The sequence below is a fragment of the Adiantum capillus-veneris genome, chromosome 8 (assembly GCF_014529385.1).
Source record: "Adiantum capillus-veneris isolate H3 chromosome 8, ASM1452938v2, whole genome shotgun sequence".
Classification (NCBI taxonomy): Eukaryota; Viridiplantae; Streptophyta; class Polypodiopsida; order Polypodiales; family Pteridaceae; genus Adiantum; species Adiantum capillus-veneris.
In genome coordinates this window covers 117181117-117203655 of record NC_140938.1, presented here as the reverse complement: position 1 = coordinate 117203655, position 22539 = coordinate 117181117, and the positions used below count along the sequence as shown (strand labels likewise).

The following is a 22539-nucleotide window of genomic DNA, read 5'->3' as shown; positions in this document are numbered from 1 at the left end:
CCATACCTCCTTCAAGACGAATTGGTTGCATGGGGAAGCCAAGAGAATGTATCCACATGGCGTCGTTTCCCCAATCATGCAGTGCCTTAGTATGCCGCAACGATGGTCTACCAATCAGCAACGGAAATCCTCCCTCCACCTGAGGAAGACTGACCACCACAAAATCTAAGCTAAATGTGAAGCCTTGTACCATCAGTGGCACCTTCTCTACTATGCCCACCGGGTAGACTGTCCTCTGGTCTGCCAATGTAACAGTGAATGGAGCACGGCGGTTAGGCTACAGGCCTAAGGCCAACATAGTAAATTCTGGCATCAGATTGATCCCAGATCCACCATCCACTATGACGCTTGAGAATTGATGCCCAAGAATAGACACAGTGAGAAGAGGACTTTTGTAGTCGGTGAGGGGAGCTATGAAATCATATAGGACTCCAAGGGCTGCACAGGTAGGTGCCCGCCACTAGGCCCTGCACCCAGGTACAGAGACTGGCTGATGGAAAGGGTGTCACTTCTAAAATTTGCATCAAGTCCAAGCATGTCGTACAGTGACACTTGCTGAAAAGTGTTTTTTGAGATAGACTCTGTTGTGGGCTTGTTTCCTTTTATGAGATCTTGCTCTGGTATCTTGACCTTCTCCAAGTCCTCTACCACTTCCATGAAAGCACCATCAATATCTGATAGAAGCGAGGTAGGTTGGCTCTTGACACTACCTGCCCGTTTGGCAGCTACTACTGGAGTTTGACTCATTTGTGTGACAAGAGATGGAAAGATTGGACCGCCAGGGAGGCTGAGACCAAGAGCAACTCTCTGTGCCCGTGTGAGCACACCAGCCGGCTCTTCCACTTGCTTCAACCCATCTCGAGAGGCAACTACAAGCGTGGAAGGCGGGGCCTGTGGAATGGAGTTCACTGCGATGAGGTTAAGCTTTGGGAAGGTAAACTCCTGTTGGTTCTGGCTTGTGCTTGCAGATGTGGATGCTCTTTGTTTTGGGCAATCCTTACTATAGTGATCCTTAGCTTCAAGGCAATGTCGGCAAGGAGGGGACCCTTCTTGTAAGGGACATTTGCTCTGATAGTGTCCATACTCCCCGCACCTGTAGCACAAAATTGGCCTATTTGAGGGACGAGGTGGTCTCGGCCCTTGCTGCATGGGACCGGATGCTGACGTGTAGAAGCTTTGGGGAACTGAAGGAGTACTAGCATGATAAAAGCTGGGGGATGTAAAGTTGTTGTGCATACCTTGCATAGGAGGTGTTGTCAGCAGAGGTGGCATCGGGTTTTGATGGCTATATGGTGACACCATGTTTGATGCAGGTGCTAGCCCTTGTTGGAGAGACGGACCTAGACTTTGTTGTATTTTGCCATAATCCCTTGATATAATAGCAATCCTTGTCTTCATGCCCAGACTTCTCGCAAAAGTGGCAATAAGCTCGAAGGGGACAGTCTTGTGGAGGATGTCCTGAAGAGCGACACGAGCTGCACCATACCATAGCTTTAGTCTCCTGTTGAGACAGAAGCTCTTCTAGCTCTCTCTTGATTTGATCCAAAGCCTCTAGATGTGGGGGTTTCTCCTGGCGAAGAGAGATATTTTTCTCCTCTTGACTAGGGCGAGAGAGGACCAACCCAACAGGCTACACAGTGCCAGGCAAAGTAGGCGAAGCTAGATAAACCCAACTAGCTTCAAGATTTGCACTTCAGAGAGAGTGAGACTTCAGTTAAGGTCCCACCGTGATCCCCAAAATGAGAGCACCTATAGCACAGATAGTGTGCCGTGCTCTCTACAGTAGGTGCTCCTCAGTGCAATGTGCGTGACAATCTCACTCAAAACAAGCTGAAAACAGGAAACAATAGACAACAACTCTCACAGACACAACAGAGCAACAGCAACAGTAGACCACATACTCTGACTCGACTATCTCAAAGAACTGATACAGACTCGGGCGTGACAGCACACTCACCTCCAGCCCAGGACTCTCAGGCATAGTTACCCGGAACGCGGAACGGGAACGGCGACGGGATCCCCGCGGAACGGGGGAACGGCTAGCGGTCCAGAACGGGAAAGGCGCGGAACGGGAGGTATAAAAAACACCCAAATAGTGCATTTTTTAGCTCCTTGTGTTTAAATACAAGGAGTATTAGAGTGCTTTCACTCTAATACTCACAATAAACTCGTTTTGAAGACCATTCAACCTTGCTATGACTAGAGAGAGAGAGAGAGAGAGAGAGAGAGAGAGAGAGAGAGAGATTTGAGAGAGTGGGACGGAGAGGAAGAGAGCTTGAAGGCTTGAAGCCTTGAGCCTTGAGAGAGTGAGTCTTGAGAGAGAGAGATCTTGAGAGTGTGAGAGGGAGAGAGCTAAGAGCTTGAGCCTTGAGGATTAGCTTATGGAGAGAAAGGGGGAGGGGGGTGCATTTTATGAGTCCTTCAGGCCTTGCACACTTCAAACAGAAGCCCAAACATTTACTTCAATTTTTTCAATTTTTGCCAAATTTATTTGTAGCCGTTGGCCGTTCCAGGGGCATTCCGGAACGTTCCGGAACGGCCGTTCCGGTTTGCACTGGCCACCCGAAACGTCAGACGTTCCGGGACGTTTCGGAACGTTCGGGAAGGGAATTGCCCCCCGGAACGCGGGAACGGAGGCTAGGGGGCGTTCCCCGGTAACTCTGCTCTCAGGTACAATGGGGGTGTCGAGGCTCAGATGTGCGGGGATGGTGAAGACGTGCTCTATGTACAGACTCACTCTAAGCGACTACATAAAGATAAACCCAAAATGACCCAAACGACTACTCATATGCACAACCGTAGAGAGCCACCAACGGCTCATAAATGTCAGCCATCTAAGTCTATCCCGAAACTGAGTGGTGGTGACCTGGCCACGATGTCCACTAGGCCACCGTCCGTATCCTGCCACGTGTCCTTGTCCAGCCGAGAGAGTCCGTCCAGTGTGGACGAGACCCGGCCAACTGTACCAACTGTATGTCCTGTGAAAGTGAAAGTGACACTGTAGCACTGCTACAACAATGGCATTCAGTCATAACCTTTTCCCTCAACGGCTATTTTCCCGAAGGGAGTATCCAGCTACTATCTCCCCATCCCGTATCCGTGTGAAAATATCTGCAAAATCTGTATCTATGGCATAGTGATCCACCATATCCTTGAAGGTCCTATGATGTATCGCGGAAATAGGCAGAACCAACGGCTTCCGAGACAAAGCATCTACCACCACATTCTTCTGTCCCTGAACATGGACAATCTAGAAGTGAAACTGTGACAAGACGTTCACCCACTGCATCTGCTTTTCCGAAAGCTGCTTCTGTGACAAGTAACGTAAACTCTGATGGTCTGTAAAGACAGTAAAATCCGCTCCGAGTAGGTAATGCCGCCACTAAGTAAGAGCATGGATAACCGCCAATAGCTCTTTCTCATATATCTGTGCTGTCATCTCCGGCCTAGAGAACAATCGGCTCTCGTAAGCAATGACATGGCCTTCTTGCATTAAGACCGCACCCAGACTACGACCACAAGCATCACAAAATACTTCAAATAACTACTGCAAGTCCGGCAAAGTCAAATCGGGTCCTGTAGTCAATTTCTCTTTCAATGTCTGAAAGGCAGTCACCTCTGTGGATCCCCACGAGAAAGGGACTCCTTTCTGTATCAAGGGGAAGCAACCTCTGCAAACTTTCGTATGAACCGCCTGTAGTACAAACATATTCTTCAAATCGGGCCAATCACGTATAGTCTCTATATTGGCCGAATCCACTTGCACTGCTCCTGCTGAAACAAAGTATCCCAAAAAAGTGTATCTCTGAAGCAGATGATCTCTGTGTTCTGCCTCATTCTTGGAGAAAACAATGATGTCGTCAAAGACAGTGCCAACAAATAGTCTTGTACTCTCGAAAAATCCTATCCATCATCCGGTTAAATGTCGCAGGAGCATTGGTTAAGCCAAAGCATCACCAAAAACTCAAATAACCCGAAAAACGTCCGAAAGGCTATGGCCTCAACCTGTCGGGCGTAATTCCAAATCCAGCCGCCAATTCCAAGTGAAAAGAAGTTGGCCTTGGCTCCTTCAAAAGAGCTTCGTGATCCTTCACTTTGCCCTAAAAGCGGCAAAGTTTGTACTTTCATTCATTTGAAAGGTCCCACGCCATGTGGTACCAGTTCTGCTTTTCTATCTGCCTTTTCTGCCACGTTCCTCAGCTGATCTCGAGCTCTAAGGCCTGTCGTCGTCTTTATCATTCTGTTCTTTCGATGCCTTTTTACGGCACTTTGCGGAGATATGTCCGTGTTCCCCGCATCCAAAGCACTTCCCCTCTTTGATGAAGCGAGCTCTCTCCTCAGGAGTAAGCTTGGGTCGTACATCCTTTTTCTCTGGGTTGCTGTTTTTCTTTCTACTTTCATTCCCAGAAGTCTGTTCGGCTCGTTGTGTCATGGCCTCCTCTGTGAGGTAGGTCAGACTGCCAGAGTGAATGGCAAAGCCCCACTTCGCATGACTCATCAACTCGTGAATAGAAGCTGACTTTTGTTCGAAGCAGTGATCTCGGATCTCTGTAGGTAGACCCAAGGTGAACCGCTCAATCTGTTCTCTGAACGAGATCTTCTTGAATGAAGAGACGGGTAGAAAAGAGCTCCATAATCTTTCACAATAAGCATTGATTGTATCTTTCTTGGTCATCCGTAGATGGTTCCAAGCAGCTCGTACATCTCGTTCATATTCTTGCGTCAACCAAGAAGAAATAAAAAGCTTCTTAAATTTCAGCCATTTAACTGGCGGTCTTGTTTAAAAGAAGCGTGGACCACCAAGTACGAGCATTCCCCATTAGGTAAGAGGTAGCTCTCCGAATCTTGGAGTGCTCGGAATAGCGTCCTCCCGCGAAAGCAATGTCAAACTCTTGTATAAAAGACAAAGCCTTCGAAGCATTTCAGTATCCTGAAAAAGTATCAAACTTGATCGAGTGGCCACCTTCCTTAAACTCTCGGACTTTCTTGCTTTTATCTTCGGGAAAGTCATACTGGTTGGCTTTGTAAAACTTCTTCTTGTTTGCATAGAAGTTTCCATCATCAGAATCTGTGCTGTCTGTAGACGAGTCCTCAGTAGAACTATCAGTCTCTCGGTGAGATTTAGTCTTCTTTGCCTTTTTCTTGCCCTTTCCGAAGCTTTGTTTCTTGCTTCGCTTTTTACCTTTTCTGTCTTCTTCGCTCGAATCTGAAGAGCTAGAAGAACTGTCAGAAGAAGAAGAACTGGGTACTCCTTCAAATCGGACACGCTTCTTCTGTTTCTTTGCCTTGTCGAATGTCGACTGACGACCCAAATATCCCGGGAAGTCAGTGCCTTTCTTCTGCTTTTTGCCTTGCTTCTTGGCTTTCTTTCGCGCGTCAAAAAGCTGAGTAATCCGTGCACCAACCACCTCTTGTAATTCCTTCTTTGTATACTGTTTGTGATCAAAAGGTTTCTTGAGAGGGGGTTTCAGGGGTGGTGTAGTGGTTTTCTGCCACTGTGCATACACTTCCTGAAAAGAAGTCTCGCTCATATATTTTGCCAATTTCGAATTCTTCGCAAAACTGAGCATCATCTTTGTTGCATCGCCGATCAATTGACGACGCTTCATCTCTCTTTGCTCCGCCTGAGTAGGCCGAGGCGGGCCATACTCTCTGTCAGAATCTTCGTTGTGATCCCTGCCCGCATCTCCAGATGCAGAGGGAGTTGAGTGATCCTTGCGTGAAGCCATAGGTGCCGTGGAAAAAAAATTGGGGATCGGATTTCCCGTAGAAGAGAAATCGGCCATGCTCTCATACCACTGTAACTGACTTGGACACTCCCAAGTCAAGAATCAATTGCAACAGCATCAAATAACCATTTCAAAACAATTCACAGATCACAATAGATTTGCACTGGCCCGGCGGAGTTCCGTGCCTAGAGATATTGACCCCAAAGACTGGCGCCCCTTTCGGTATTTCTTTATGTATTAAATCAATGTCAAAGTACAAAGAGCGGTTAGGGTTTCACTCTCAGACTCTGCATCCAAATGCTCTGAGAAGTGAGGCCTTCACCACTAATTTAAAGGTTACAAGAGATGCTCAAAAGCAGAGCCCCAAAAGCTTCAAAGCAAAAGCAAATTCTCTCTCTCTCTCTCAATCAGAGTTAAAATAAAGCAATTCAACTCTCTTTCTCTCATCCAAAATCCTTGCGTAGCAAAAAGCTAGGATTTGCATCGCTCATTTTTATTTTATTTTTAAATTCCACCTCCGCGATTTCTCGAAATTAGGGTTTCTGGCAGAAATTAGGGTTTGCAGGAATTTTAGGGTTTTTGGCAGAAATTAGGGTTTCTGTTGTCCGTAGCCACGTCATCACTTTGTGACAGTCATACATACCCCTCCCTGGATGCCTCCAAGTCCAAATGCAGCTGACCAAAAAGTCTCCTATCGTCCACGCAAAAACTGTCCACAACGTCTAATGCGACTCACACAGATCATGCTCGTGTAGCATAAGAAGGTCAATCTCTCCTCCCACAAGGCATCGCTGAAGCTCCTGACACAGTCGGCCCCTCTGACGCTGAAATGGGGCCCACCCAATCCCTACATGGTCCATGAGACGATCCTCATGGGGAGCGAGAGAGAACTGATGCTGCAGCAGCAGCTAACCGTGCTATCTTCGAGGCAGGCTTGGATGGGGAGTAATCCGCATCCGAGCGTCCCCGAGATAGGCGTGACTGCAAAGAGTGTCTAGCCCAAGCCCAAGTAGAGCGGGCCGTGCGCAAAGCAACCTCCTCTGTCCAAGAGTCCTCATGTATGTGTACATAACATGGTGGGCTCTGCGTATCAGCAAAGAAGTGAACCACAATGTCTCTACATCTTGCTGAGTCGGGAGGTGTCACAGAAAACTTCGCCAACGGCCACAGAGTGTGAACCAAGTTTCTAACCTCTAGGTCTCCCATGTGGTGAGAGAACTCTAGAGCCTGTCTGCAGCAGCCACTCCAACACTGAGTCTAGAGTCCACTCAGCCTGGTCCCTGCGGCATAGAGTAAAAAAGAAGCCAACTGCTGAGTCCAAGGCCTCTATCCCCCTAGCTGCAAGGAGCAGTACATGAACTCTGAAGAAGGCCGCCTCAAGGTCTAGTGAAGGGTCGCCGAGAAACCGTCTAAAGTCGTGGGCACGAATGTCGAAGCACGTCATACCACAAGGAACTGCTGCAAAGGGGAAAGTATGCACCAGAAGAGGGGGTCGCAAGAAAGGTTGTCCCTTTCTCTCAGCAAGCGACTCGTGGCAAAAGCGCTGCCAAGAGATCTCCTAGCAACCCAGGAAAACCCTACCCCCAGGGACAGTTGCAGGCATGGAGCGGAAGGAGATGTGGGAGCAGGGGGGCTCGAGGGAGAAGGGAGAGGGGGGGCGATGGGGGGCGAGGGGGAGCGGCGGGCGAGAAGGAGAGGCAGATGGAGAGGGTGAAGGGGGAGGGGCGGAACAAGAGGGAAACTCGGGGGAAGGAGAGGCTATTGAGGGTGAGGTTGAGATGGAGGCTGGAGCAAGGACCTCGTCCTTCTGAAGAGGGTTGAATCGGTTTCCTGTGGAAACCCATTGCTGCTGTGCAGGAGCCTGGGGACCACTCTGAGTGCCAAGCTAGCGCAGTGGTCCCTGACAACGTCGACCACGACCCTGCTGCCAACCCTCCTCAGCTTGAGCCCCAGGCTCGGAGGGTGGCTCTGCCTGCGTACTCTGTGACTCTATCTGCTGCTGCTCGCTAGCCCTTGAGGGCTGGGACTGGGCTTGTGGTGTAGGTCGGGGTCTCCTCCATGGACAGGCCTTTGCAAGATGGCCCATTTGTCGACAAATGAAACATTGATTCGGGAGGCCCAAATACTCCACGCTCTGTCGAAACCAACCCCCACTCACCCGAGGAAGTAGGATGACCTTCAGGAGAGTGTGGGTGTCCCTAACCAAAACACATATTGAGGGGAGCCGCCTTGGCAGCTACAAAGGCTGCTGTGCGAGGTGTCTCCAGGACAGTCCCAATCTCTGAGCCTATCCTGGACGAAAGTGGTAGGTACTCCCTCCTCAAACCAGGAAAGCAGACGGAGATGCGGAGGTCTACCTCCTCTATCAGAACATCTGTAGCTAGATCAAAACCATGCCTTCACTGTCTAAAGTGGGCTCGAACTGCTCGAATGGCCAAGGGGCTCATCGCGATGACCTTGGACGCCATCTCGGGGGTCACAAACTCTATCTGGTAGTAGCCGCGTCCGAGGAACTAAACGTCCAAGATCTTGCCCACCTCTGCGAGAAGGTGGAAGATCACGTAGCTCTCCTCTGCTAAGTCTGGTGCCGAGAATCTTGCCAACCTCTGCGAGGTGGAAGATCACGTAGCTCTCCTCTGCTGTCTCTAGTGCCGAGAATCTTGCAAATGACGGAAGTCGCCTAAAGGCGTTCCAACTCTGCGGCTAGGCTGGCTTGCTCTGTCGGTGAGAGAGCAAGTCGAATGGTGGGCTCAGCGGGGTCGGGCGAGGGGACTTCATTAAAGTCGCTTTGTGGCGGAGCTTGAGCCTCCATCTGTGTCTGCTGCTGTGAAGAAAGGGCGAAGACGCGTCGGCGAACGGAGACCTCCTGCTGGACCATGCACGTCGCAAGCGCTGTCAAAACCAGTCAAGTAGGAACGAAGAGGGCCAGGTGGAGGCCCACAGCAATGCGCAAGCGGGCGGGCCAGGTGGACAGCGCAGGCGGGCAGCGGCAGAGCAGGTGGGCAGCAGGCAGGCAGCGGCAGCGGCAGCGGCAGCGGCAGCGGGCAGGGAGGCGATGGCGAGCAAGGGGGGGCGGGGGGAGAAGCGAGCTCGTCCAAGGTAAGAGATTGTTGTGAAGGTCCCATACTTTCATACTTAGCTCCTTCACTCCGCATGTGTGAGCACCCAGGTGCGTGCATGCATTTGTTTTTCTTTCTCTTTGTCTTTTTTATCGGAGGGGATGGGGTGTTGGAGTCACCAAAAAACAATTTAATTTGCAATATATTTTCTCCTGGCCACACAGCTGGGTGAGCCAGCATGCTTTTTCGAACCCCCTAGTCGATCGTCAGATGAAAATTTATTTCCAAATGGAACTAATCAATCTGAGGTCTAACAGGTGAAGACCATTGTTATCACAGGATCTTATCAATCAAAGTCTGGAGAAGGACAACCTTACTTCAGAAGTGAATTTCATACATCTCCGAGATCTAAAAAATAAGCTAGAGAGGTTCTCATTCGGACTCAAGGATGCACCAAGCATAGTAAGTTATAACATGGGAAGCGTCCTAGACAGCTGGGTGCTGGTTACGGGGCTTAGAGGGGAGCCTTGTTTCCAAAAGAAAGGTTCAAAACAAGGGAGACAGCTCCGGCCGTTGCTGGAATGGAGTGGACAGCTGGATAGAAGCCCAACATGGGTGTCTATCCCACGAGTTACGATCCAAACATCAAGCGTAACATGGAACAATGGCAGGGTCATTCTCTTCACCTTGTCAAGCACAATCAAGGGACCCCATAATGGGTGTCTATCACGGTTAGGATCCAAACATCAAGTGTAACATGGAGAAATGGCAGGGTCATTCTTCTCTTCACCTTGTCAGGCACAATGAAGGACATCTCCCAACCCCTCTAAGCTGTTCCTTAGCTCATCATCTATTTCCCATGATACAAGCTATGAGGATCTACAACTAGCATATGATAGCTTGAAGAGGTCTGCATGAATGGCTTCAAAGGTGCCTGTGAAGGATTCTACCGGCTCCCACTCTAAAAAATCACATGGAAAACTGCTTGTGTGCCTTGTTTTTTCATTTACCATGAAATGATTTCTCAAGATAAAAAACAAAGTTATGCATATGGACAGTTGACGGAACCAACCAGGTAAGTTCTTCCATCTCTTCAATGTCCCGAGCAGCAAAAAAAGCAGCCTGTTACAAGTAGAACCCATATCAGCTACAAATACATGATCTAGTTATATAATTTGAGCATGTAAAAAAGTGTCACTTGAAGTAGAGGGACAAACGTGATAATAATGTGTGTCCCTTGTCTCAATTTGCACAGGCCTCATAAATAGATTGGCATCATTACACCTGCACAAACACGAGTAAAATACGAACTTCCTTAGAGCACACCCAAGTCAACTGAGGCGATTCTAGAGATTATACAGGAAAGCTTATAGTACATTTAACAGATATACCTACATGAATCTTGAATATAGTCAAGGCAAGAATGTAACACAAAATCAAAGAACACATTGATTGGTGATCTTATCAACTTTATCATTGCAGCAACTAAACACTACTGCAATCCTATTCAGGTCCTTACTAGTCAAACAAACTCCCTCCCACACATCCACACACAAGCATATAACTTTACAAAGACCTTAGCAATGATTTTCTTGTCATAGCCCTGTAGCTGCACGACAATACTTTTGAATGCTAATACTAAAAAAAATTACTGTCATATAAACTAAATCAACACCAAAAGATGGTAGTTGACTTGGCATATGCACCGCCATAGATAGAAACATGGCATAGAAACATGGCAGCATTGACGGGTCTTCCAGTCTCAACTATCACCCTGTACTTCCCATCCCAACTGTCCAGAGCCAATGAACCCCCCTTGGTTCCCTATGATCTCGGTCCCCAGCTGTCCACAGGGCGTCCCATGTTATCATGGATAGAAAGGACTCGTTGTGACTTGATCAGCAGCTTTGCTCCTTGGCACATTTTCTTACTGTACACAGGCTAAAGAGGGTAGGAAAAATTCTCTGGCTAAGAAAATACAGTGCATACAGGAGCTTATTCACATTATTTACAAACAGTACACTCAGCTACAGGGGTGCCCAGTGCAGGAGAACAGGAGCCTTTTAAAAGGACCAAGAAGAGGAGAGTGACCCTGACTATGAGTAGCAAATCTGTGCGGTGGCTCTACTGATTACCTGCTTGTCTCTTCCCTCCAACCATTGTCTGATCAATTCACAATTTTACTCATAGTGCTACCACATCCATAAAAAAGATGTAGTCCACACGTATTATTGCTTAAGTAGTCGCAGGTGTTTTAATATAAAGGGACCTACAAGATATTAAATGCTAAAGCACAGACAAAAGTTGGCAATAAAGACATATAAGCCCACTAGCACAGAATAGTAATTACCTAGATAGATGCAGAGACATCCTATCACATTTTACCTTTCATGAAGGTTTACTCTAAAGAAGCCAGTAGGGTAGTGAAGGCAGACAAACATAAGCTACACAAATCGGAGAATAACCTGAAAAACACCAAGCTAAGTTTAACCCCTAACCCAAAGATACCTGTGATTAACAAACCGGGAAACATTTCCAAAGATTGTGGCGTCCTGTCAAGCATTCCAACAACAATTAGTGCCAGTTCAGCATGTGAACTTATAGGCAAAAGCCACCATAAAAAATGCCACCCACCAGCACAAGGGCCTCCTGATCAGTCAACCCATCTTTGAAATGCTTGTTTTCCATGTCAAGATCAGCATCCAAGCACATAGTGTAAGTATAGACACCATTTGCTTTATACTCAAGATTGCGTTCATACTGCTCAGAGTTGGTTGCTATCTACGCAGCAACAAAAAAAAATTAAAATCAGAACCACTGGCACGTAACTGCAAACCAAGCCAGCAGCAGAAAAAACTTACCTCTCCTAAATACTCAAACACAAACGTACGTGCAGGGATTTTTTCAAGAGCTCTGACGCCCCAGCCTTTTTTCCTAGTCATAAACACCTGAACAACCAATCAAACAGTTAGCTGTAGACAGAAGAATTCACATACTAAACAGATTGAGAGACGTTCTGTCACACATCCTCACTTGCAGCTTTCTGGTTATTCCACGCTGCACGATTCGATTGCCACACTTCATACTACAGCGACATTTGTCACAACACTCCGTAATAAAGTCCCTGGTGTTACAAAATATCCAATTTGACTTATCAATGATGTAACCACAAACACAGTTCATTCTTGACAGAGGAATATTCTATATATAAAGGAAACTGCCTCTCTCTCTCTCTTGACCGAGCCACTGAACTTGGCAGATCCAGACTTCCACGACCTCGGGGGTCTCCCACTACCGACGAAGGCTGCAACAGAAGATACAGATCACTCTAGCTCGACATGCAAGACGCCCAACCAAAGTTCTGACCATGGAGGAGGTCGATGAGATCCGACAGTGACCGATGAGAGATTTCAACTGAACCCACAACCCCCCCCCCCCCCCCCCACCATTTCCTTTCTCCTTAGTGTTTTAGTGTTAGTTCTTTGTAACTTGGTAACTTTGTAATTTCCGTACTCAGACATGGTATCAGATTCACCAATTGTAACTTTTTGGTCTCATAGGTCATTTTGGCCTTTTGAAGACGTTAATATAACATTTCATTTCATTTCATCTCTCTCTCTCTCTCTCTCTCTCTCTCTCTCTCTCTCTCTCTCTCTCTCTCTCTCTCTCTCTCTCTGCGCGCCATTGCTGCTGCTCCTGCGCGCGCCACTGCTGTTGCTCCTGCGCGCGCCACTGCTGCTGCCCCCTGTGCGCGCCACTGCTGCTGCTGTTTCACCCCCTGCGCGCGCCACTGCTGTTGCTCCTGCGCGCGCCACTGCTGCTGCCCCCTGTGCGCGCCACTGCTGCTGCTGTTTCACCCCCTGCGCGCGCCACTGCTGCTGCTGCTGAACCCGTTGTAGCTGACCTGTTGCGACTGCACGCTGCCAAGGCTGTAGCACTTGCCGCTGCCTCACTGTGGCAGCATTACCAAGTGCACCAGGCCCGCTGCCCCCAATCTCTCACACACGGATACATACCCACACACACACTACACACATACACGCATACACACAAGTACTCCCTCTCTTCCCCTTCTCCCCTCTTCTTCACAATATGAAGAGAGGGTAGTTACGAAGACAGCCATGTCTTCCCCCATCATCAAGACGCCGGCATCGACAATGAAGACAACGTTCATGCTCACGAACAAGAGGCTTGCACAATTGGAGAAGGACATGAAAGAATGGCGGATGGAGAGAGAGATATGGGAGGAGGAGAAAGCCACCCTCATCAAGCTATGGAACGAAGAGAAGGAGGACATGAGAGTGGAAATCCAAAATCTCAAAGAGGAGAAGGAGAGAAGGGAACGGGAGCACGGGAAGGAGAAGGAGAGATGGAGGAAAGAGCAAGAAGAGATGAAGGCACAAATCGATCTCCTTCATGCTTCCATCACATCCCTCACCCCCGAAGAAGGAGAGATTAAAGAGGAGGCTAAGGAAGCCCTCAAGGAGGAGATCACCAAAGCCCTCACCGCAAGCATTGAGGACAAATTAGAGGCCACCAAAGAAGGATGGGTCGAAGTGGTCAAAAAGAACATCAAGAAGGTTGCAAGAGAGGAAGCCCAAAAAGATGAGGTACTCATCGTACACACAACCATCGAGGAGGAGAAGATGCGACAAGCTCGCCGTCTCAATGTGCGAGTGACCGGCATCAAAGAAGAAGAAGGGTCTACACCCGAGAGCGATGGGAAAGCTTTATGCAAGAAAGTGGGATACAAGGAAGAAGAGATCCCTTTCTCCAAAGTTTGGAGAGCCGGCAAAGATCCAAAGAAGAGAGCTCTCATCCTCCAATTCGCCTCCGAGGAGTCTCGAACTTCTTTCCTCCGAAAGAGGGTCATCTTGAGAGGGCTAGAAGGCCCCCCGATTTATCTTGATGATGACCTCACAAAGATGCAACAAGATCACCGTCGCGCGTGCATGCCTAGAGTCCACCAAGCCCGCAAAGAAGGGAAGAAGGCAGTATATCGAGATGGTAGGGTTATCATTGATGGCAAGACCATCGCATAGGGACTCGCGGCCTGTGGGACACACGAGGAGATTCATGTCACGGTTTGGAATTGCAATGGAGACCTATGGACACACCCAGAGAGACTTGAGGAGGTGATGAGAGGTCGAGACATCATTCTACTTACAGAGACACACGAGAGCCCAGAGAGAGGGCTACCACGGATACATGGATTCCAGTGGGAGTCTCTACATTGGGGGTGTATGCGCCAGCACACCACTCGTGGCTCAGGAGGAGTGGCCATACTCTTTAGACAGGGGCTTCACAGTAGACTACAGATTGTTGCCCGGGACCCACAGGCCCGCTACATGTGGATTCGCCTCGAGCTCTCACGAGACAGGATCGTCTACATTGCCCTTTGCTACTTTGCTCCCACAGGCTCCAGATTCGCCCCTATTGAGCAGGAGTCACCGTACGCATGCCTCACGGAGGAGATTATGGAGTACTCCACACTGGGTGAAGTCTTCCTTATGGGAGACTTCAATGCTCGTACGCGCAGTGATCAGTGTGAGGCATATGACCACGAGGACCCAGAGGCACTACACACTCTAGATGAGGAGGCTAACTATGAGAGATACAGCAGACAGAGCTCCAGTCACAGCCTACGGACGACATCTACTTCGACTTGGCTCCCAGCACCGTCTCGATATTTATAACGGGATGGTCCAGTGGCCCACCTCAGGGGGCCTGACTTGTATGCCACATGGAGTTGCAGAGGGAGGGGGGAGTACAGTCGACTATATTCTGGGACCCAGGGAGGCTACACACCTTATCACATCCTTCACCATTCCACCCATACCCATCGGAGCCGACCACACATACCTCTCTTTCTCCATCACCGGAGATACCATCCCACACAGCTCCACAGCACACACTCCACACACCACCATCCATTTCACACATGAGCTAGCCTCTCTTTACTCGGCCGAGGTCGAGCATGGCCTATGCCTCCTCCACCCATCCACACCACTCTCAGTTCTGACATCACATATCTCTTCCGTTCTCCACACTTCAGCTATTAGCTCCTTTCCACACACCACTCACACAGGACGCACTCCCCCCCCCCGGGACTGCCTCAGAACCGCTGGTATGATGATGAGTGCAAAGAGCTATACCGACGCCTCCGCGCACAGCGAGCCTTAGGAGAGATCACAGAGAGAGAGGCCAGACGGCATATGAAGACGCTGACACGCCAAAAGCGGCGAGCATTCGAAGAGGCACAGGAGCTTGAGCTATACCGCCTATTCATGAGCATGGATAGCGCGACAGCATGGCGCACCCTGCGCGAGCCACGTCCGACTACAGCTATTGAGGATCCACAGATATGGCATGATTATGCAGAGCGACTTTACGAGGTGCCAGGACAGTCTCCTATCCCACAGCCACACGAGCCACGCCCCACGTGCTCCTCCTTCTTTACAGCACAGATGGTAGAGAGGGCCATACGCCGCATGCAGCACAGACGATCAGCTGACCATACTGGATTACAGAGTGAGCACATCATTTATGCGGCCTCCACTATAGCCCCGTTGATTGCACATGTCTTCAACCGGGCTATAGGGGAGGGCTTCCCAGAGGAGTGGACACAGCACACCATAGTGCCTATCCACAAATCTGGCGACACCCTGGATCCAGGGAACTATAGGACTATCATGATTGGCCACACGATGGCCAAGCTATATGGAGCAGTACTTGAGGCACAGCTCAGCTGCTACGCAGAGATCGAGGGTTTACGAGCTCCAGGCCAGGCAGGTTTCAGACGAGCTTTCTCCACCACTGATCACATCTTCGTTCTGCACTGCCTCATTGATGGGGCAAAGGCGCGGAAGAAGAGGCTTTACTGCTGCTTTGTGGATTTCCGCAAGGCCTTTGACACAGTCCCACGCGAGAGACTCTTCCAGCGCCTTCACAGCATTGGGGTACCAACAGAGATGATTTGGGCCATATATGCTCTCTACGAGAAGGTGACGGGTCGAGTTCGTTGCCCAGGCGGTTTTTCAGAGACCATTGCTAGCACCATTGGTGTTAAGCAAGGATGCCCACTCTCCCCGACACTCTTTGGGCTCTACATCGACGAGATCTCCGACTACATACTGCGAGCAGGGGGAGAGGGGAGCGACTTGGCAGGTACTCCGGTCCACATCATGTTATATGCTGATGATATTGTGTTGATTTCAGAGTCACCCGAGGGCTTGCAACGCCATCTTGAGGCCTTGGACGAATTCAGCACACACAGGGGGTTGACTGTGAACCTTGGCAAAACCAAGGTTATGATCTTTCACACATCCAGTGCAGTGAGGAGCGCTGCCACCTTCACAGCAGCAGGAGGAAAGGTTGATGTAGTCACCTCCTATGTCTACCTTGGCATCACATTCACCAGCCTACCAGGACCCTTCACTATGAGGCAGGCTGCTGCTGACAGGCTCACCCGAGGATATGCAGCTCTGGCCATGCTAGAGCGGAGATGCCACCAGGCACACTTTCAGGAACCCCGCACGAAGGGGTGGCTTTTTGACACCTTAGTCACCCCGGCCTTGATGTACTCGGCGGCAGTATGGGCACCAGGATTGACAGCTGACCAGTGGACACAGCTTGAGAGGCCACAGGTATGTATAATCTCACGCTTGCTCCGCAGCAAGAAGACAGTGCCACATGACATTATTAGAGCCGAGCTCGCCACACCACCCATGGTGGTAGAGGCACTATTCCAGACAGTCTGCTTCATCCAGAGGATGAGAGAGCTACCTCCTGACAGACTTACTCGTAGAGCATTTGAGGCAGCTATACAGCTATCAGAGAGTGGGCATGAGAGAGCATGGTACTCACAGGTCAGAGCATGGTTTGAGGGACACGGTCTTGACATGGAGAGCCTACCACCCTTCCAGTACGACCCCCACTCACCATATGTTCACCTCTCTCGCAGTGAGAGGAACTTGGTACTGAGACAGGATCTGTGGCAGCTATACACTAGGAGAGTCTGGGAGTCACCTGGCTTGGGGACGAGGATGTCAGATTACAGAGACCAGTTTCTCACCATATTGTCCGGGGGGTTCATACAGAGACCACGCTACATGGACACATATATGCCACATAGCTCACGGGTGGCGATTGGTCAGCTGAGAGTGGCTTCACACAGGTTAGAGATTGAGATCGGGAGACATACTGGTGTTCCCAGGGAGGAGCGCGTCTGCAGAGCCTGCACAGAGGAGGTGGAGAGTGAGGAGCACTTTGTATGTAGATGCAGAGCATACACTGAGATCAGAGGCAGGTATGAGGCCCTATTCAGAGGACAGCCCACTCTCCGAGAGATCATGGACTCTCGAGATCAGAGACAGCTCGGACGGTTCTTACTAGAGATACAGAGCCATCGGGACACACTACTACAGCCACACACAGATACACAGACAGAGGGGAGACAGTCGCAGCTCACAGACTTCTTTCAGAGGATTACCGCCCCTCCCCCACCAGACACTCAGAGGGGAGTGACACTCCCACAAGCGGAGGTGAGCCGAGCTAGACGACGACCACGAGTCACAGGCTACAGGGGTGCGAGCTCCCACCACCGACAGATCGAGGAGATCCGAGCCCGGGAGCGCCGTGCCACTGAGGAGCGAGTGGCCCGGATGAGGGCCGACCCGACAGCTTTCATCCGGGCAGCCTTGGCACCAGACCCGCCCATGTACCACATCTTACATCCCCCCATTAGTACAGGATGGAGCTAGATAGCTTGATGCATTCTCATGATTGTACTACCTTGAGCATATAGACATGCATATACCCCTAGAGATAGAGCTCCATCCCTCCTCAGATACCCCACTACCTACACTCAGTTCAGTTTTGTATCAGTTTTTGTTTCATTTTTCTTTCCGATAGATGGATGACATACACACCATGTACATTTGATTTGTCTCATAGGCCGATTTCGGCCTGACATAGACGTTAAAAATCTTTCTTTCTTTCTCTCTCTCTCTCTCTCTCTCTCTCTCTCTCTCTCTCTCTCTCTCTCTCTCTCTCTCTCTCTCTCTCTCTCTCTCTCTCTTATTCACTATTTTGTAACTGATTGGTCTCATAGGTCATTTTGGCCTTTTGAAGACGTTAATATAACATTTCATTTCATTTCATTTCTTACACAGACAGAGGGGAGACAGTCGCAGCTCACAGACTTCTTTCAGAGGATTGCCGCCCCTCCCTCACCAGACACTCAGAGGGGAGTGACACTCCCACAGGCGGAGGTGAGCCGAGCTAGACGACGACCATGAGTCACAGGCTACAGGGGCTCGAGCTCCCACCACTGACAGATCGAGGAGATCCGAGCCCGGGAGCGCCGTGCCACTGAGGAGCGAGTGGCTCAGATGAGGGCCGACCCGACAGCTTTCATCCGGGTAGCCTTGGCACCAGACCCGCCCATGTACCACATCTTACATCCCCCCATTAGTACAGGATGGAGCTAGATAGCTTGATGCATTCTCATGATTGTACTACCTTGAGCAGATAGACATGCATATACCCCTAGAGATAGAGCTCCATCCCTCCTCAGATACTCCACTACCTACATTCAGTTCAGTTTTGTATCAGTTTTGTTTCATTTGTCTTTCCGATAGACGGATGACATACACACCATGTACATTTGATTTATCTCATAGGCCGATTTCGGCCTGACATAGACGTTAAAAATCTTTCTTTCTTCTTCTCTCTCTCTCTCTCTCTCTCTCTCTCTCTCTCTCTCTCTCTCTCTCTCTCTCTCTCTCTCTCTCTCTCTCCGCACTGCCCAACCCCGCCCCCCCTCGCACCTGCCCCACAACCCCTCCCCCCCACCCCTTTTTCGCGCTCTGCTGCCTCCTGCGCAGCCCCGTCCCCCCTTCGTGTTTCTCCCTGCAGTCTCCCACCCGAGGATGTCTCTGCAGAGATATCTCTCTCTCTCTCTCTCTCTCTCTCTCTCTCTCTCTCTCTCTCTCCTCCAACCCCTCCTCTTCCCCCCCCCCCCCCCCCCCCCCCCCCACCCCCCCCCCCTCGTGTTGCCCCTACAACCCCGTCCCCCCTTGCGCCTGGCCCACAACCCCTCCCCCCCCCCCCCACCCCCCCCCTCGTGTTGCCCCTACAACCCCGTCCCCCCTTGCGCCTGGCCCACAACCCCTCCCCCCCCCCCCCCCCCCCCCTTCGCGCTACCCCTATAGACCCGCCCCCTCCCTCACGCCCCCCCCCCCCCCCCCTTTGTCACTCTGCTGCCTTCTACACAGCCTCCCCAGCCCCGTTCCCCCTTCCTTTTTCTCCCTGCAGCCCCCACCCCTCCCACCCGCAAGTACAGCAGCAGCACACAGTCCGCAGGAATTTTTCACAGATTTTCAAGATATTGCAGATTTTCCGAAAATTGCAGAATTTTCAGGGAATTTACAGGAAATTGCAGAATTCAGAAACTGCAGAAATTACAGAATTGGCAGAAAATTGCATAAAGCGGGGTTTTTGTCATTTTGGCCGTATTTTGCAGAATTTGCAGGAAATGCACGCCATGTATGCTTAGTGTGGGAGAACATGTGTGCATAATGTGGAAGCACTTGTGCGTGTAGGTCAATTATTTCTCGTTTTTGGCACCGACCAAACATGAGGAAGTAGAATGATAAGGCCGACCCCTTAGAAGATGCAGTTCAAAAGTGCAAAGAAGAGATGGCCGAAACCATTAATAAGATCAACTGCCACCTATTAGGGACAATAAAAATGCTCGAAGATTGTGTTTTGGCCCAAGAAAGCAAGATCACGGCAATGGGAGATCGGATGATGGCACAAGACGAAGAGATTGCGTCACTCAAGAAGGAGCTCGCTGAGGCACTATCACGAAATAGGCTTGAAGAGGGAGAATTGCAACCCTCTGTAATAGAAAACTCAACACAATTAAAAAGCAAGTGCAAGCCATCAAAGAGGGGGAAGAGCAGCATAAAGAAATGACGACTTCTTGGGTGGACGTTATTACAAAAACTCAACAGAAACCAGATGAGGCTGAGAAATGGATTGAGGTTGCCAAGAAAGGGAAAAGCAAGGAAACACCTTCCACACCCACCATTATCAACTTGACACTAGAAGAGGAGCAAAGAAGACGTGTAGGCTCTCTACATGTGAGAATTTGCGGCCGTAAAGGCAAAGATAATGTAGAGGAAGAGGTAAAAGAACTCATGGCCTTGATGGGGGTTCATGAGCCGATGCACTCAAGACCTTGGAGAGTGGGCAACAAGAAAAATGGGAGTAAAGGGGAAACCTCGAAAGAAAGGACACTCATCCTTCGTTTTCCCTCCATGGAAGCGAAGGACTTCTTGAAGAAGAGACCAACTCTTAAGAAGACGGGCATCTTTCTCGGGGATGACCTTGCCCTCTCACAGGTCGCCCATATGCAGGAGGTAATGCCAAAGATTAGAGCGACAAGGGAAAAAGGTAAGATTGCTTTTTACCGGGATGGAAGAGTGGTGGGAGGAGTTGCAGCTATTGATACATATAGCTCGTAGGGATGAGCAAGCTAGGTACATGTGGGTGAGATTGAGAACAGAGACTGGCAGATATCTTCACATTGCTATTTGCTACTTTCCCTCGAGTAAGTCTGAGAATATGCACCACCCATAGGAGAGTCCCCCTTCTCTATTTTGGATGATGACATATGGGAATTCTCTAGAGATGATTACATTATCATTCTAGCGGACTTCAATGCTAGGATTACCCATCATCAGACGATATTTTATGATACTTCAGAGGAGATGCTGAGAGAGTTGGATGTTGCAGAGACGGGCCTATCCAGAATATCACAGGATGGGGAACATACTGAGTATGGACGGCACTTGACAGACATGGGGACTGCACATGGATTGGCCATCTTGAATGGCCTACGGAGGCTTCACATGCTTTCCACACAGACATGGAGCCAGCACAGTGGATTATGTCATGGCGCAGCCGAGCCTCATCTCTAGTATCCAAGATCTCATAGTTGGGCCTAGACATGTTGGGGTGGAAATGGATCATGCTATTGTGTCGCTGACCATCTCTTTCCAGTTCAGTGTAGCACACAGTCCATGGGTACCAACCCCTACTCGCTACACCTTCACGTGGGAGACGGATTCTGTATACATAGACGGGATCTACAGACGCCTATCCACTGAGGAGCCAGGGAGACCTCTGGAGGAGCTTACTACTATACTGGCACAGACACTACATGATGCAGCAGCAGAGGCATACTCACACACACAGCCTGAGCCAAGAGGTCGTTTTGGGAGCATGCCTCAGAACAGCTGGTATGATGAGGAATGCTGTTAGCCTAGAGCTCGACTTCAGAGGGAAGTGCTTTTGGGGGGCATCACTCACAGACAGTCACAGATTGACTTCCGACGCCTAGTGCGGCGGAAGAAGAGGGCATTTTGGCTCGACTAGAGCAGGATCTTTACCAGCTATTCTTGAGTCACGACTCACGTGAGGCATGGCGGCTCTTTCATGAGTTGTCCCCCCCCCCCCCCCCCCGTCCCTCCCCTTGCCATTACCTCTACAGAGACCTGGGGTCAGTATGCATCATCTTTGTACACAGTTTCTGGACAACAGTCCCTTTCCGACCCCCCCGATCCATGCCCACACACATGTGCTTTTTTCACCGCTAATATGGTGAAGAAGGCCATAGACAGGATGAGGATTGGGAGAGCATATGATCATGATGGCTTAGTGGCTGAGCATTTAATGCATGCCAGTGATCTACTAGTAGAGCTTCTAGCAATTATGTTTAACCGTGCCATGTGTGAGGGCTTACTTCATACATGGAGCCTATCTACGATTGTACCTATCTTCAAATCAAGAGACCCTATGGAGCCTGGGATGTAAGGTGCAACGAAAGTGAATGTTAAACTTTGCTCAAGATGAGTGCTCTGAACTATGCTCAAGCGTTCCTTTTACTTACAGAAGGGAGAGCCTTCCGTTCCTTTAGTGAGAGAGTGCAAATGATCACAAACAAAGTGAATGACACTGTGAATGAAGGTGTTGAGACTCAGAGAGAGAGAGAGAGAGAGAGAGAGAATACGACACCAGAATGTTGTCAAACCCTCCTCCAAGGGCCCAACTCTCTATGGCGAGAGAGGTCTATGCTATTGATTGCACAAATCTCGTACAATGGTCTAAATGCAATGGTCTTGCCGACGATGTCGACGACGACGAGACGGGCTGAAATCTGAAAACGCAAGGGGCTGAAATCTGCAAATCTTGTATCTGTTGAATTCTGACTCTATGTCGGTGACGACGGCGATGACGACGACGCGACGACGATGCACTGAAAACGCAGATGCTGAAATCTGCGAATGGTGGGCTGAATCTGCAAACTCAGGCTGATCTGACCGTGCGGCGAGGATCTGCTGCGGGAAGGGGAGATTATCCGAGGTTTGGGCGCTGCGGTGCGGAGTCTGACTGCTGAAAACTGAAAACACTGATGCAAAAGTCGGTTATGTCGCCGAAAATTTGCAAAACGCTGATGGTAATCTGCAAATGCAAAAAACACTAGGCTGATCTGTTGTCTGCAAAAACGCCAGGCTGATCTGGGAATTTGCAAAACGCTAGGTGATCTGCTACAAACTGCAAAACGCTGATCTGCTGTAGAAAATGCTATCTGTGTCTTCATGGCTGAAAAACGCTAAGTTATCCTGCCGGTCTTGCTGAGAAGGTGCACTGCCAGAACTGGGTTCCCTTCTGTCTCTTCTGCC

General features: G+C 49.7%; 1 protein-coding gene across 7 annotated transcripts in view; it reads right to left on the bottom strand.

The window, feature by feature from the left end:
- Nucleotides 1-22539, bottom strand: part of LOC147452827 (uncharacterized) — a 179254-nt gene that overhangs the window by 22419 nt on the left and 134296 nt on the right. For all 7 annotated transcript variants that reach the window (XM_086518426.1, XM_086518422.1, XM_086518424.1 and 4 more), the window contains 6 exons: nt 11822-11912; nt 11650-11736; nt 11423-11569; nt 11297-11340; nt 10006-10072; nt 9861-9910 (listed from right to left, as the gene is read on the bottom strand). In XM_086518426.1, coding sequence (XP_086374552.1) covers nt 9861-9910; nt 10006-10072; nt 11297-11340; nt 11423-11569; nt 11650-11736; nt 11822-11912 — 486 coding nt within the window. The remainder of the gene's footprint in view (nt 1-9860; nt 9911-10005; nt 10073-11296; nt 11341-11422; nt 11570-11649; nt 11737-11821; nt 11913-22539) is intronic.